This window comes from Girardinichthys multiradiatus, chromosome 22 (assembly GCF_021462225.1).
Source record: "Girardinichthys multiradiatus isolate DD_20200921_A chromosome 22, DD_fGirMul_XY1, whole genome shotgun sequence".
Classification (NCBI taxonomy): Eukaryota; Metazoa; Chordata; class Actinopteri; order Cyprinodontiformes; family Goodeidae; genus Girardinichthys; species Girardinichthys multiradiatus.
The window spans coordinates 43,371,085-43,386,125 of NC_061814.1; the positions used below are offsets into that span (position 1 = coordinate 43,371,085).

Consider the following 15,041-nt stretch of genomic DNA (forward strand, 5'->3'; position numbering starts at 1 on the left):
TCAAGTCTTTCCAGTTTCCTACAGTCTTCTTGGTCCAAACAGAGATCTAACCAAGCAGCAGCAGAAGAACTTCCTGAGCTCAACTGGGTGTGTTTCTGGTTTAAAGAGTGCCAGGTACTGGGCCGACCTTCTACCAGCTAGTCCCTTTTCTTGTTGGTTGTCAATGAGGAACCAATAAGGATCGGTTTAGGTGGTTTTGTGTTCATCTAGGGCCATTTTTAACCACTGAAGGCCTCTAAACAGTATCACCAGGTCAGCTAGAACACCATGAGACTCATATTGTGCCCCTCCATGAATGAGGGTTTATTTGTAGCCTTTCTTTATTAAAAGTCCCTTTACAGGGTGTGTAAATATTACCATATTAGGCCTAATATGGTTCTGCTTAGAATACAGCAGCTAAAGCAGTGCTCCCTAACTGCACTGATCCTACATGATGGAGACACCAGATGTGTACAGACTGCAGAAAAAGCTTCAACTTCTTCTCATCCATAGATGCATCTAAATTACACCAACCAACTTCTTTATTTCTATTCATCTCCTCGTTCTTCTCCTGTGGTCTCCACTCTGTTGTCCATGCTGCCCATCTCGTCTCATCTCATTTTCCCACCTAGATGTTGTTTTCCTGTCCATCTCTGAACCGATCTGTCTCGGTTTCTTCTGATATGCCGCCCACACTCTGCACAAGTTCTGCGTCTTTCAAACCTGTCCACTTCCTGTCTGTTTTTAAAGGCACCTCCAAAGTGTTTCCTCAGATCCACTACCCTACCTTCTGTTATATGAAACCGTTCGCCTCAGCTTTCCTTTCTATTCTACAGCGGCGTCTCTGACGTGCGGATACAGAGTTCCTTTTCATAGCGTGAACAGAGAAGCCGAGACAGCAAAGAGAACTGATAACACCATCTCATCTTCAGAAGCACCATGGAAACCACTTATAACTATAAATGCTCCTGCCCTGCATTTATTTTCCAGTTTTCTGTCTGAATACTGTGCAGTCAGCATCCGTCTCTAGAGGGATTACTTTGGGAATGGTCTGTAGAAACTATTCTCACTGCTGGTTTCCTGGGAAAATCTCGTCTCAACAGCACAGTGGGAAGCTTTGTTTGGGTCATACTGGTCCCACTGTGATCCAGATAATGAGTTTTGATCTGAACATGTAAGGTCTGCTGTGCCTGTCGTGGCGGCAATCCCAGAACCCGGTGGTGGACACCGGCAGTAAGGGATGCTGTTAAGCTGAAGAAGGAGTCCTATCGGCTGTGGTTGGCTTGTGGGACTCCTGAGGCGGCTGACGGGTACCGTGAGGCCAAGCGTGCTGCGGCCCGGGCTGTGGCAGAGGCAAAAACTCGGGCCTGGGAAGAGTTCGGTGAGGCCATGGAGAAGGACTACCGGTTGGCCTCGAAGCGATTCTGGCAAACCGTCCGACGCCTCAGGAGGGGGAAGCAGTGCTCTGCCAACACTGTTTATAGTGCGGGCGGGAGACTGCTGACCTCGACTGAGGACATTATCGGGCGGTGGAAGGAGTACTTCGAGGATCTCCTCAATCCTGCCATCACGCATTCCGTGGTGGAAACAGAGGCTGGGGACTCGGGGTTGGACTCTTTCATCACCCAGGCTGAAGTCACCGAGGTGGTTAAAAAGCTCCGCGGTGGCAAGGCTTCGGGGGTGGATGAGATCCGCCCTGAGTACCTCAAGTCTCTGGATGTTGTGGGGCTGTCATGGTTGACACGCCTCTTCAACATTGCGTGGCGGTCGGGGACAGTGCCTCTGGACTGGCAGACTTGGGTGGTGGTCCCCCTTTATAAGAAGGGGGACCGGAGGGTGTGTTCCAACTACAGGGGGATCACACTCCTCAGCCTCCCTGGTAAGGCCTACGCCAGGGTATTGGAGAGGAGAGTCCGACCGATAGTCGAACCTCGGCTTCAGGAGGAACAGTGTGGTTTTCGTCCCAGCCGTGGAACACTGGACCAGCTCTATACCCTCTACAGGGTGCTCGAGGGTTCATGGGAGTTTGCCCAACCGGTTCACATGTGTTTTGTGGACCTGGAGAAAGCATTCGACTGTGTCCCTCGTGATGCCCTGTGGGGGGTGCTCCAGGAGTATGGAATCGGGGGCCCTTTATTAGGGGCCATCCGGTCCCTGTACGAGCGGAGCAGGAGTTTGGTCCGCATTGCCGGCACTAAGTCGGACCTGTTCCCGGTGCATGTTGGACTCCGGCAGGGCTGCCCTTTGTCGCCGGTCCTGTTCATAACTTTTATGGACAGGATTTCTAGGTGCAGCCAAGGGCCGGAGGGGGTCTGGTTTGGGGACCAGTGGATTTCGTCTCTTCTTTTTGCGGATGACGTGGTCCTGCTGGCCCCCTCTAGCCAAGACCTACAGCATGCGCTGTGGCGGTTCGCAGCCGAGTGTGAAGCGGCTGGGATGAGAATCAGCTCCTCCAAGTCCGAGGCCATGGTACTCGACCGGAAAAGGGTGGCTTGTCCTCTTCAGGTTGGAGGGGAGTTCCTGCCTCAAGTGGAGGAGTTTAAGTATCTCGGGGTCTTGTTCACGAGTGAGGGAAGAATGGAGCGGGAGATCGACAGACGGATCGGTGCAGCTGCCACAGTAATGGGGGCGCTGTGCCGGTCCATTGTGGTGAAGAGAGAGCTGAGCCGAAAAGCAAAGCTCTCAATTTACTGGTCGGTCTACGTTCCTACCCTCACCTATGGCCATGAACTTTGGGTCATGACCGAAAGAACGAGATCACGGATACAAGCGGCTGAAATGAGCTTCCTCCGTAGGGTGGCCGGGCTCTCCCTTAGAGATAGGGTGAGGAGCTCGGCCATCCGGGAGGGGCTCGGAGTAGAGCCGCTGCTCCTCCACATCGAGAGGAGCCAGTTGAGGTGGCTCGGGCATCTATACCGGATGCCTCCTGGACGCCTTCCTCGGGAGGTGTTCCAGGCACGTCCCACCGGGAGGAGGCCCAGGGGACGGCCCAGGACACGCTGGAGAGACTATGTCTCTCGGCTGGCCTGGGAACGCCTTGGGCTCCCCCTGGAGGAACTGGAGGAGGTGTCTGGAGAGAGGGACGTCTGGGCGTCTCTGCTGAGTCTGCTGCCCCCGCGACCCGGTCCTGGATAAGCGGAAGACGACGAACGAACGAACATGTAGGTAAACTGCACAGTGACATACTTACTTTGGTTGTAGAACTGGAAAAGCTTCTTTTCCACAGTTTTGCTGTAATGTTGAAATATTTCGCAGATCATATAACAGATGGAGCTGCACGGTGGCGTAGTTGTTAGCGCCGTTGCCTTGCAGCAAGTAGGTCCCTGGACCTGTTCAGGGTAGACCGCTGGAGATGGGCCATCATCTCCCCTCTGACCCAGTACGGAGGAAGCGAATATGGAAAATGGATGACTGGATATTACAGATAAATATAATTCTTCACATTATGCATTTTATAGAGGATGACTTTTCCAGACTCAAACTTTAAATCATTTAAGAAAAAATATTTGCTGTAAATCTGAGGTCGTTCATGTGCTGATGGTCAAATTATTAAAAACTAAATCATATGTCCAAATAATTGTCACACTAAAATACCATATTTTATATAATATAAACACATTAAAACACAGAATGTAAACATAACATTTGAAAATCTTTAACTTTATTATACAAATAATAAATAATTACTTTTTATATGTATTATTCTTTCTAATTATATATTGGCTTTATTTTATATATATATTCAAATGAATATCTCTTACTTTTTATAACTATTATTTCTTATGATTTATTATTCTAAAGTACAAAACTGTTGTAAAACTGTTAGACATTTAGAAAAATTAGTTTAATTCAGCAGCTGTGTAAAAACTCTCATACGATGTTCATGTTTCCACACAAAAGTCCTTTAAAGTTTTGACACCCCGCTAAGATTTTGCTGGGGTTAGGGTTAGGCCTCTAAGAACGCCTCAACCTTCTAATGTTCCCTTTCCAGCATCTTGACTGGGCCAGAACTTTGTTTCCAATAGGACTCGTGTTTCTGGAGCTCCTAGTTGACTCATTCAGCTTTTATTCGTCTAGGTTTGCTTTCTGAATGAAGATGGCAGCTCAACATTTACATAAAAGACTAATTAGACTTGGGGTTACATTTGGTGCAGAAAGTTTACTTTTAACATCTAATTTTCCTCCCAAACCATTTCATAAAGACTTAAAGAGTGCCTGTTGAATTTATTCACTATTCAAGCTGTTTAAATGAGCACAAATCTGCTGAAGGCTGAAAGAAAAACCTCACTGAACAAAATGTCCATGAGTAAAAGGACATCTTGAAAGATGACATGTTTTACTACTGGAACAAAGGAAAAATAGAGCCAATCATTTCCTCTCTGCACTTTGCTGGTTGGATATTTTTAGAATAAACCACAACAAACCAGTGTTACTGGGAAGGACCAGTTAGAACTCTTACTCTTACTGCCATTTCTAACTTTACTTTAGCTGAACGACTAAAATATCAGTGAAATTTGGGACTGGAGCCAAATAATCATATACTGGCATACATTCTTTAAGATAAATTATTGATATTTTACAACAGGATTCAGACATTGCTCAGAAAATTAACTCCTCATATTGTAACAGCTTCATTTCCTGCAAAAGGCACAGAAGCATATGCTAAGCTTTTCCATTATTGGCCATCTCTAGAAGCTATTTTAATGTTCATATTCAAAAGAACAAATGAATGGATATCATTACTGAGCAGAATAGTAATTAGTTTGTCATTCCAGATATTATCTCATATTCCCATCTCGCTGTTCCAGTTTGCCATGCAGAAAATCAAGTCCTTCGCTAATTGCTCCGATCAGTCTTTTAGATCAGTTAAGTTTCCTTTCAAGCACATCTGACAGCTGAGTAAATGGAGACGGCCCATTAATGCTCAGCTGAGCAGCCGCGGGGATCGCCTGGTCAGCTGCAGACGCTGTTAAAACAGGGAAAAGTGATCGGGAAAATCTTAGCTTAATGTGCAGCTGTGGACATTTTAAATGCAGAATGTTAAATTGATGCAGATTGGAGTCCAGACAATTCTGATTAAGGTAGAAAGCCTAACCTCAGTTCACTGTTTAGGCCTCTTTCTTCTTTAAACAACCACCAAACCTTTTCAAACTTGCATCTGCATCTTCTTCTACAAGGCACAGCACAGAAACCCGGTGAGGTATCTGTTAATATCTCCACAGCAGAACGCATTAGAAACCCTAATCCTGTGCAGTGACCTTACACTGCTCAGTCATGTACCGCTGAGGGTCGGCGTGTTACATAAAGACCTGACACATTAAAGCTGCATTAGGCAACTTTTGTAAAAAAGCAGCTCTCAGCTTTTTATATACAGGTCCTTCTCAAAATATTAGCATATTGTGATAAAGTTAATTATTTTCCATAATGTCATGATGAAAATTTAACATTCATATATTTTAGATTCATTGCACACTAACTGAAATATTTCAGGTCTTTTATTGTCTTAATACGGATGATTTTGGCATACAGCTCATGAAAACCCAAAATTCCTATCTCACAAAATTAGCATATCATTAAAAGGGTCTCTAAACGAGCTATGAACCTAATCATCTGAATCAACGAGTTAACTCTAAACACCTGCAAAAGATTCCTGAGGCCTTTAAAACTCCCAGCCTGGTTCATCACTCAAAACCCCAATCATGGGTAAGACTGCCGACCTGACTGCTGTCCAGAAGGCCACTATTGACACCCTCAAGCAAGAGGGTAAGACACAGAAAGACATTTCTGAACGAATAGGCTGTTCCCAGAGTGCTGTATCAAGGCACCTCAGTGGGAAGTCTGTGGGAAGGAAAAAGTGTGGCAGAAAATGCTGCACAACGAGAAGAGGTGACCGGACCCTGAGGAAGATTGTGGAGAAGGGCCAATTCCAGACCTTGGGGGACCTGCGGAAGCAGTGGACTGAGTCTGGAGTAGAAACATCCAGAGCCACCGTGCACAGGCGTGTGCAGGAAATGGGCTACAGGTGCCGCATTCCCCAGACCTGGGCTACAGAGAAGCAGCACTGGACTGTTGCTCAGTGGTCCAAAGTACTTTTTTCGGATGAAAGCAAATTCTGCATGTCATTCGGAAATCAAGGTGCCAGAGTCTGGAGGAAGACTGGGGAGAAGGAAATGCCAAAATGCCAGAAGTCCAGTGTCAAGTACCCACAGTCAGTGATGGTCTGGGGTGCCGTGTCAGCTGCTGGTGTTGGTCCACTGTGTTTTATCAAGGGCAGGGTCAATGCAGCTAGCTATCAGGAGATTTTGGAGCACTTCATGCTTCCATCTGCTGAAAAGCTTTATGGAGATGAAGATTTCATTTTTCAGCACGACCTGGCACCTGCTCACAGTGCCAAAACCACTGGTAAATGGTTTACTGACCATGGTATCACTGTGCTCAATTGGCCTGCCAACTCTCCTGACCTGAACCCCATAGAGAATCTGTGGGATATTGTGAAGAGAACGTTGAGAGACTCAAGACCCAACACTCTGGATGAGCTAAAGGCCGCTATCGAAGCATCCTGGGCCTCCATAAGACCTCAGCAGTGCCACAGGCTGATTGCCTCCATGCCACGCCGCATTGAAGCAGTCATTTCTGCAAAAGGATTCCCAACCAAGTATTGAGTGCATAACTGTTCATGATTATTTGAAGGTTGACGTTTTTTGTATTAAAAACACTTTTCTTTTATTGGTCGGATGAAATATGCTAATTTTGTGAGATAGGCATTTTGGGTTTTCATGAGCTGTATGCCAAAATCATCCGTATTAAGACAATAAAAGACCTGAAATATTTCAGTTAGTGTGCAATGAATCTAAAATATATGAATGTTCAATTTTCATCATGACATTATGGAAAATAATGAACTTTATCACAATATGCTAATATTTTGAGAAGGACCTGTATTTGTTAAAACTGTCACTATGTCCTGACAGTAGAATAGACACAGATTATCTGTGAAAAAAAAAAACCGGAAGCTCCTCTCGCTCCTCCTAGTGGTCCTACTGCCATTTGCAGAAATACACAGCTCCTGGTCAGAACCAGCCAATCAGAACCAGGAGGAATGTCTTAGCAGTGTTAATTATGCTCGTACGTCAGCTCACACCCCACCTTCCCATCACCGTCATTCAAGCTAAAGCTTGCTGTGTTCTGTAGCTGTGCTAATAGCGGAGAAACAATCTAACGTTACAGGAAAACTTCCAATTTCTGCTCAGAAATAATAATAAAAAATAAAAAAAAGGTAAACACCAGAAGAATACAGATGACGAAAAGCAAGCTGGACGTTCACAGCAGGCTTCTATGTGGGGGAGGAGCTGTGGCAGGGAGCAAGATCCCTCCCCTGTGTAAGGTTTACTTGTTTGAACTTTCAGGCTAAGTCCAGGTTTTCTCAGAACTCCCTACTGCAGCTTTAAAGTTTCAGAAAATCCAAGAAGCGCTCCATCACCGTGTTGTTTCATGTCAATGATGACGAAATGATTTCATGATGATGACGAGATGATAAAGACCTAAACGCGGCTCTTTGTGGGACTTTGTGGAACCTGTTAGTTGATGGTCTGTCAGATGTTCAAAATGCATGACATTTCTGCCTATTGTGCATGTAATCTGTCTAAAGCCAAAAAATATGCAGCAATGCTGCTCCTTGTTTAGTCATGCCCACCACCAACAAGAGTTCATTATTTCATCAATGGACCATGGAGGCCATGGCACCTTCTAGAAAGGAGCTTGGTGGTCAGAAACCACGAAACGATCTATGGACATACATTAAATATGACCCATCTGGAAGAAAAACTTATTGTATTGTAGAGAGACTGCGATAAATATTGTCATAAACTAGGTGGGAAAATACCACAAATCTTAAGCAGCACTTGATGGATCACCACGTAAGTTACAATAAGTCCTGTTAACATATATACAGATGATGTTGATCAAGTCAGCTCCTGATACATTTAATAGTAAACTTGAAGTTTTCCACATAACTCCTGGCGAAAATGGACTGCCATCTTCAGGATAAAGCTAGCTTAGTATGCTTACGTCAAATCCTAAGCTTATATGTGTTACTATTATGTGTAGAACATGCTGGGATTTTTGGCCAGATAGCCTTCTTTGTGCATTAAAGAAAGATCAGAAGGCTAAACTACAGGATGGGCTACAGCCATGTGGTTAAAAACATATTTCTGTTTTGCTTGTTTGATAGTTTAGCCCATTCTTTTTTCTCAACATGGAGGTATTTTGTCAAAACGATGTGTTTAAACGCATGATTATGTGCATAATAAATATATTTACACGTGTGTGACACCTACATTTGATTGTTTAGTATTCACCTGCAGACCTTTACAGCACATAAACATTATATACAGAGAAAGAATACACAATTTGCTTCTTACTAAAACTGATTAAAATAAACATTTTGTCAACTAAAAGTACAACACATAGAAATGACTAAAATGTGACTAATACTAATAAACATTTTCATCCAAAAGACTAAACTAAGACTAAGGCTGCCCAAATCAACACTGCTCCATCGCTTTTTGTTTGCATTTTACAAATTAGAGGGACGCCTTAGCATTGCTTGTTCGATGGTCCTCTGGCTGACTGCAGCAGGGTACAATTGGCTGTCTTTTTCTGGGCGGAACCGAGGAACATGGTTCTCAGGTTTGTTGTTCGGTCTTACACAGCCACCACTTGGTGTGGCTCTGGTCCAGCATATTTACTCTTCGGTGCAGGATGTGGTGCCTTAATGTGTTGATCTTAAACTGTCCTGTTGAATAACTTCTGTGCTTCAGGGATCCTCCTTCAACGTCTCATAAATTAGCATCAAGATAATGGAGTTCAGCAATGGTTAAGTGATTCAAGCCGTTTTCACACCTATAGTTTGTTCACTTTGGTCCAAATTAGTTGAAGAGTTGAACTTGTAATTTCTTCCAGGGACTGTTTCTTTTCACTCAGAAAACTCCAAATGAACCAGAACCCGTCACTACTGACAATGCCACAACGTTGGGTCGGGTTCATTGGTCAGCTGTGGAGGTTGATCCTGTGTTCCAGGCTAGAAGAAAACAGGAGCCCCTTTTCCATTGCCTGTACAAAGCCCCAGTCGTTTCGATACAAATTTACCCGGGTAATTTCACTTTCCCAAGGCTTTACTTTCACGGGTAAATGGACCTGGTATGGAGATCCACCACCTTCACAACATCTCCAAGATCCTCCCACTTCTTTCCTGCTCTGATGCAGAAAAATGTATCCATGCCTGTGTTTCTTCCAACTGGGTTACCGCAATGGCATTTTTACAGGGATCTCCTCCAAAAACATGCAAAAATGACAGCATATTCAGAACAGTGCCACAAGAGTCCTCATGCAAGTACGATCATATCACACCTGTTCTTTACTCCCTCCACTAGCTCACAGTCTCATTTCGCATCCAGTATAAAATGATTCTGCTCACACATGGTCCATCTTATCTACAGAAACTCATTCCACTCCAAACCTCCACCTGCAGCCTCAGGTCATCCAGCGGCCGGCTCCTCCAGGTCCCCTCTACCAGGCTCAGAGCCATGGGAGTCAGAGCCTTTCGCTCTGACTCCCATGGCTCTGAAATAGCCTCCCTCCAGCGCTGAAAGAAATGCAGAGTCTGGATTCTTTTAAAGTTGGACTTAAGACATTCCTATTTAGGAAAGCTTTTAACTTCTAAATACTTATTTGACTGTAGTGTTGTTTTTTTCTTGTGTTTTAATTGTAGCACTCAGATTTTTGGAATGAAAAGTGCATTATAAATAAAATGTATTATTATTATTATGGTCTTTTCAGCTTTCCCCAGGATTTGTTAGAGGGGCGGGGTTGTGTGCAGCGAGGCATTGCACCAGCAGCTGCAGTAATGGCAGAGGTTACCATACAAATTAATCGTTTTTATACCATTAATTTGTCACAAAAAGTAGTTTTAAGGTGTTTTTAAGCGAGAAAGTAGACTTTAAAACTGGTCAGGCTGCTAAGCTAAGCTATAGCACATTCACACCATAACAAACTGCTCTACAGTTCATTTAGAAACTAACCGAGACCACCTCCTCCAAATGTTCAAGTATGGTTGTTCTGGTCCGCTTCCTACTGCGATGGCTGTGTTTACATCAATAGAACAGAACCGGACCACGAAGCGAAACAAACCAGAATTTGTTTTAAACGGACTCAACACCTCAGGAGTAAAAACACCCTAAAGATCGTCTATTCCTGGATCTCAGCGTATGAAAACAATAGAATTTCTCCCCCAACCCTGATGGAATGATGGGCCTGGTCTGGATTAAATGACCCAGAACTCCCAGCATAGATAGCAGAGGGAAAATGGACACCAGTTTTTTTCCCCACTCCTCAGGCTCCCAAACATTACTGTTCATTTTAATTTACTTGAGTACAATCTATGGCAGGTTAATTGAACAACAAACACAGATATGGGTCACTATTATATTAGGCTTTAATAATCTCTGGGGTTTTATCATTTCAACTAAATTAGGTTTAATAACAAGAAAACAGCAGCTTTTTGAAACTGCATTTTATTCAAACCACTCCGTTATTAAATCCTGTGTATGAATAAAAACCACAACTTGATTTTTTTATAATAAATACTCTTTGTGCTTCTCACACACACACACACTCTTGTTTTGCTATATGTAGTGAGGACCATGTGTTGACTCCCATTGACTTCCATTGATTTTCAGTCATTTTCAACCCTTTCTATGCCCTAACCCTGACAATAACCCTAAACCTAACCATTACTAGTGCATGTTTAACCCTAACCTTAACCTAAACTCAATTCACACCTTAGTCCTAAACCTAACCGTTAGTGAAATAGGTCGTGAGGACCAGCAAAATGTCCTCACTTTGGTACAAATGGTCCTCAATTTGATGGTGAAATCGGGAAAATGGTTCTCACTGTGATGCCAAGACAGGATCACACACACACACACACACACACACACCATGGATCTGCATGTGTCACAAGCCTCTGGGAATGAGCGGCACCAGAGGCATTAACCTCCTTCCTGGTCGACAAATTAACATAAGCGCTGTTGTCTCTGTTGCATTGAATCAAATCCAGTGAGACGGTGACCTGAAAACGACCTTTCCCCAGCAGTCCAGCCTCACCACAGCCCTTTCCTACAGAAACCCTCTGCAGTCGCTTCCTGAAGCGGTGTTTGACCTGGATCCGGTTTTACTGAGATCCGTTTCTGGTTTACTCTAAGCTAAAGTGGCACAGATACGTTTTAGTTAGAAACAAAAACAAATGATTTCTACCATGAATGTTCATTCAATGAGAAGGTCAAAGGTCATTTTCTAAAGCACTGATGTCATCTTATGACCCTTTAAGGAATTTTTCCTCTTATGACCCGATTCTGTCATGATTTTCAGCACAGGGCAGGAAAACACACACATGGAAGTAAATAAGGTGTTGGGAATCCCAGGCGTCCTTGGAGCTTCACGGCTCGGCCACATTTTAAACGGGCCCCCGAAGGTCTAAACGGGCCCACGGAGGTCTAAACGGGCCCACGGAGGTCTAAACGGGCCCACGGAGGTCTAAACGGGCCCACGGAGGTCTAAACGGGCCCACGGAGGTCTAAACGGGCCCACGGAGGTCTAAACGGGTCCACGGAGGTCTAAACGGGCCCACGGAGGTCTAAACGGGCCCACGGAGGTCTAAACGGGCCCACGGAGGTCTAAACGGGCCCACGGAGGTCTAAACGGGCCCACGGAGGTCTAAACGGGCCCACGGAGGTCTAAACGGGCCCATGAAGGGTGGACTGAACAGGTATTTGGATTCCCTGTCCTGAAAAACTGATGGTTCTGCTTAGTAAGTGATGTGACTTTTTTGATTTCCTTTTGGTTTAAACTGCTTTCATTTCCACATGAAGACGAAGGTATTTTCCTGGTTTCATCGGCGGGGTTCTGCTGCAGGCCCCCAGTTTTCTCCCAGCATACAGACAGACGGACCCGGACTGACTGATGAATGGACGGGTCTGTCAGATCTCCTACATGAAGCACTGCAGACACACAGATCCACACACGGCCACCGCAAGGAACTGAGTTTTCTCACAGCGACCGACTGAGGTTTAAACCCTTCGGTGTGTTTCTGTCTGCCTGCGTTTTCCTGAGTGGGCTTCCCTGTTCGCCATATAAGCCAGGAATCACCATAGCAACCGGTGACTCATCATTTTCAGAGTTTCTGCTACATTTATGAGTCAGCAGCATCTTCGTTCTTAGATTAATCCATCATACAGTAAAGTCCAGCTTCCTAAAACTGCTAACAGAAGGAAGCTGATTTTTTTCTGCATTCTTTAAAATTTGTTTGAAATGTTCTTGTTAGTTTTAACAGACAAAACCTTAAAAGGGAGCTCCTCTGAGCCTCAGAGGGATGATCATTATTCTGCTGCCATTTCATCCAAACATTTTAGCAGAGAAGACCGACAGATGTCAGGAGGAAAGATGGATCTGCTCGTCCTCTCTGTGGGGAGGGAAGCCCACTCACTGAGCCCAGCAGAGGGGCTGCAAATAAACGCTTCCTGCCCCCAGCAGGGGATCACGTTTCTGTCGTCTGTATGATTAAACAGATTTATTTTTTCAAGCATCTTCCTCCATTTAGCAATCTGGTTTTCCTCCTCAGCATTTTTCTCCACTTTAGACTCTTCCTGCTAATGAAGCACAGCTTGGATTTCACCAGAACAAACACTAATTAGCAAAGCTTTCCATATAATAGAGCCTAAAATGAGAGATAAAGCATAGTTCATGTTTTTACTTGTATAGAGATGAACTTTGTCAGTCTGTAAAATCATACAGAACAATCATATCAGCCATGTTGCTTCATCCTTCAGGTCCAAACTGACCTGAAGCAACAGAAACTTAATGTCAGAAGGATCCTGTTGGATGAGGTCTTATTTACTAATTAGTGACAGTGGTGCTCTGTGGGGGGTTAGATTGTATGCAGTAACAGAAATATATACATAATTTTATCATTGTTGCAATAAATACCAGAAAATATAGCGATAACATTTTGAAGTCCATGTTCCCACCAGCAGCTACTCAAACTGGACACAGATTATCAAATCCACTACAGAACAGGTGAGATTTTATGAGATCTGGGATTTTAATATGATTAGAGAATAAAACAAACTCATGACACAATCAGGAACGCTTTTAGTGACCAGAAGGTGAAGATCTTTATCCTGCAGAGGCAGCTCTGCATTCCTGGACTGGTTCTGAACTTCATAATAATTTCATTTTGAAGGCGATTTAAACACGGATCTAAACCAAAATGTAGAAACATTTTAAATGTTAAATGTAGTTTTTACGGTGAATTAGCAGCTCAATCCACTCCACAGGGTGGTTTTACTTAGTGACCATTATCCTTATGACCCAGATGAGAAGTGAGTGGAAAGATCAGGATGAAGCAGAGGTGCCTCACTATAAATCAGGGACAAGTCCGGGTCGAGCCCAGCCACTCAAAACACAGAATCAGAACTCAGATTCTTCCAGAGTATTTCTGCTTTACTGAGAAGAAACAAACAGACCATGACCTGTGACAGACAGCTGAATGAAACTGGAGGCTACACAGATCCTTGGAGCACCAACATGTTTCAGACCAAACACCTGATGGTGCACCATCACATCTCCTGCTGTTCCCTGAAGTTACCTCTAACTAAACACAGAAAATAAAACGCTTCACTGGAGATGCTGGTATCTGTGGATCGGCCCGTTCTCCAGTTAGAATCATGGTTTATAGTTCTGATCAGTGACCACGGGGCTGGAAACGTGATAAAATCATCATATTTTCATATCCCGGGTATTCGGCAGCTTTAGGTTGGATGCTTCCTACCTTCTCCATCTCCCCGCTCTTCCTCTTGCGTGCTGTGCGAGTGATTTTGACGGTGACGGCGTTCTCCTCCCCCTGGCGCTTCAGTGCTATGCGGTTTGGCTGCAGAGGGCTGAAGGAGATCTCCAGCTCTGGGCGGGGGAAGCGGCTGGTCCGGCCGTTCTCCGTGGAAACCTCGGAGGAGTCGAGCACCGACGGGAAGCCAAACGAGCCCTGTGGGAACAGGGTCGGGGGTCGCATCATTGTCCCACGACATAGAAACACTTGAAGACTGACCTAATTTTCCAAACTTTGATCAACGCTGTGATCAAAGTTTGGAGCACAGGTACCAGAACTTTGACAGCTGTGGTACCGCAGCTGAGTAGAGATTCACATGAAGAAGAGATGCATAAATGATTCTGGGTTTATGGGCGAGGCAGTAGCCTCAATAATCTGACCCACCGGGCCCCGAGAGAACCAAAGGATGAGCCCCTGATGCTTTACATTATTACTCCAAAGAGAGCAAGTAAAGGGCTGAGGCTTCGGTTTCAGGTCGGTGACCCGCTTCAATTTGTTAAAAACCTTCCAGAACTTGGCTGCAGCAAGACCCATCCAGAACAAATGGATCAGAATGGACAGTCTATGGTACTGCAACACCTATACTGAGTCAAATAATTAGATTTTACCTGACTGCTGACTGAGACTCTGGTCTCCCTCCTTGCTGGATTTGTGGTACTGGTTTCACACTTTGGTTTCTGGGCCAGAACAGCAGAACTCACCTTCTGTTTAGTCTGTGGGGAGAAAAATAAGAGAAATTAGAGGCGGTTAGATCATCTGGACTCAAAGTAAAAATAAAAACACATTTCAGCTGAATCTGAGCCGTCTCTGCTCAAGTTTAGATGGAATCTGATCTGATTCTGAAACATCAGTCAACTTCTGGTTCCTCTGTGATGCTCATCGGTTTGTCGCTTTCAAGCTCAATCAACAGAAATGGTTCAAACACAAATCGCTAAAAACACAAAGTTAGAATCATGTCTGTTCTTTAAAAATAAAACCATGTAGGACGGCTGAGCCACCAATCAAAGTTCTACTTCAACGTCCATTTTGGTCCCAAACAATCAAACTAAAACAAAAACCAAACCATATGTTGTTCTTCCGATGCAGGAAACGTGTTTCCAAACTCAATGAGGTGACGGCAACA

At 44.4% G+C, this 15,041-nt stretch overlaps 1 protein-coding gene across 9 annotated transcripts in view; it reads right to left on the bottom strand.

Moving 5' to 3' along the window:
• The window catches only part of kif20ba (kinesin family member 20Ba), a 48,768-nt gene that overhangs the window by 11,479 nt on the left and 22,248 nt on the right, over positions 1-15,041 (bottom strand). For all 9 annotated transcript variants that reach the window (XM_047351211.1, XM_047351206.1, XM_047351212.1 and 6 more), the window contains 2 exons: positions 14,527-14,631; positions 13,865-14,074 (listed from right to left, as the gene is read on the bottom strand). In XM_047351211.1, the coding sequence (XP_047207167.1) occupies positions 13,865-14,074; positions 14,527-14,631 (315 nt within the window). The remainder of the gene's footprint in view (positions 1-13,864; positions 14,075-14,526; positions 14,632-15,041) is intronic.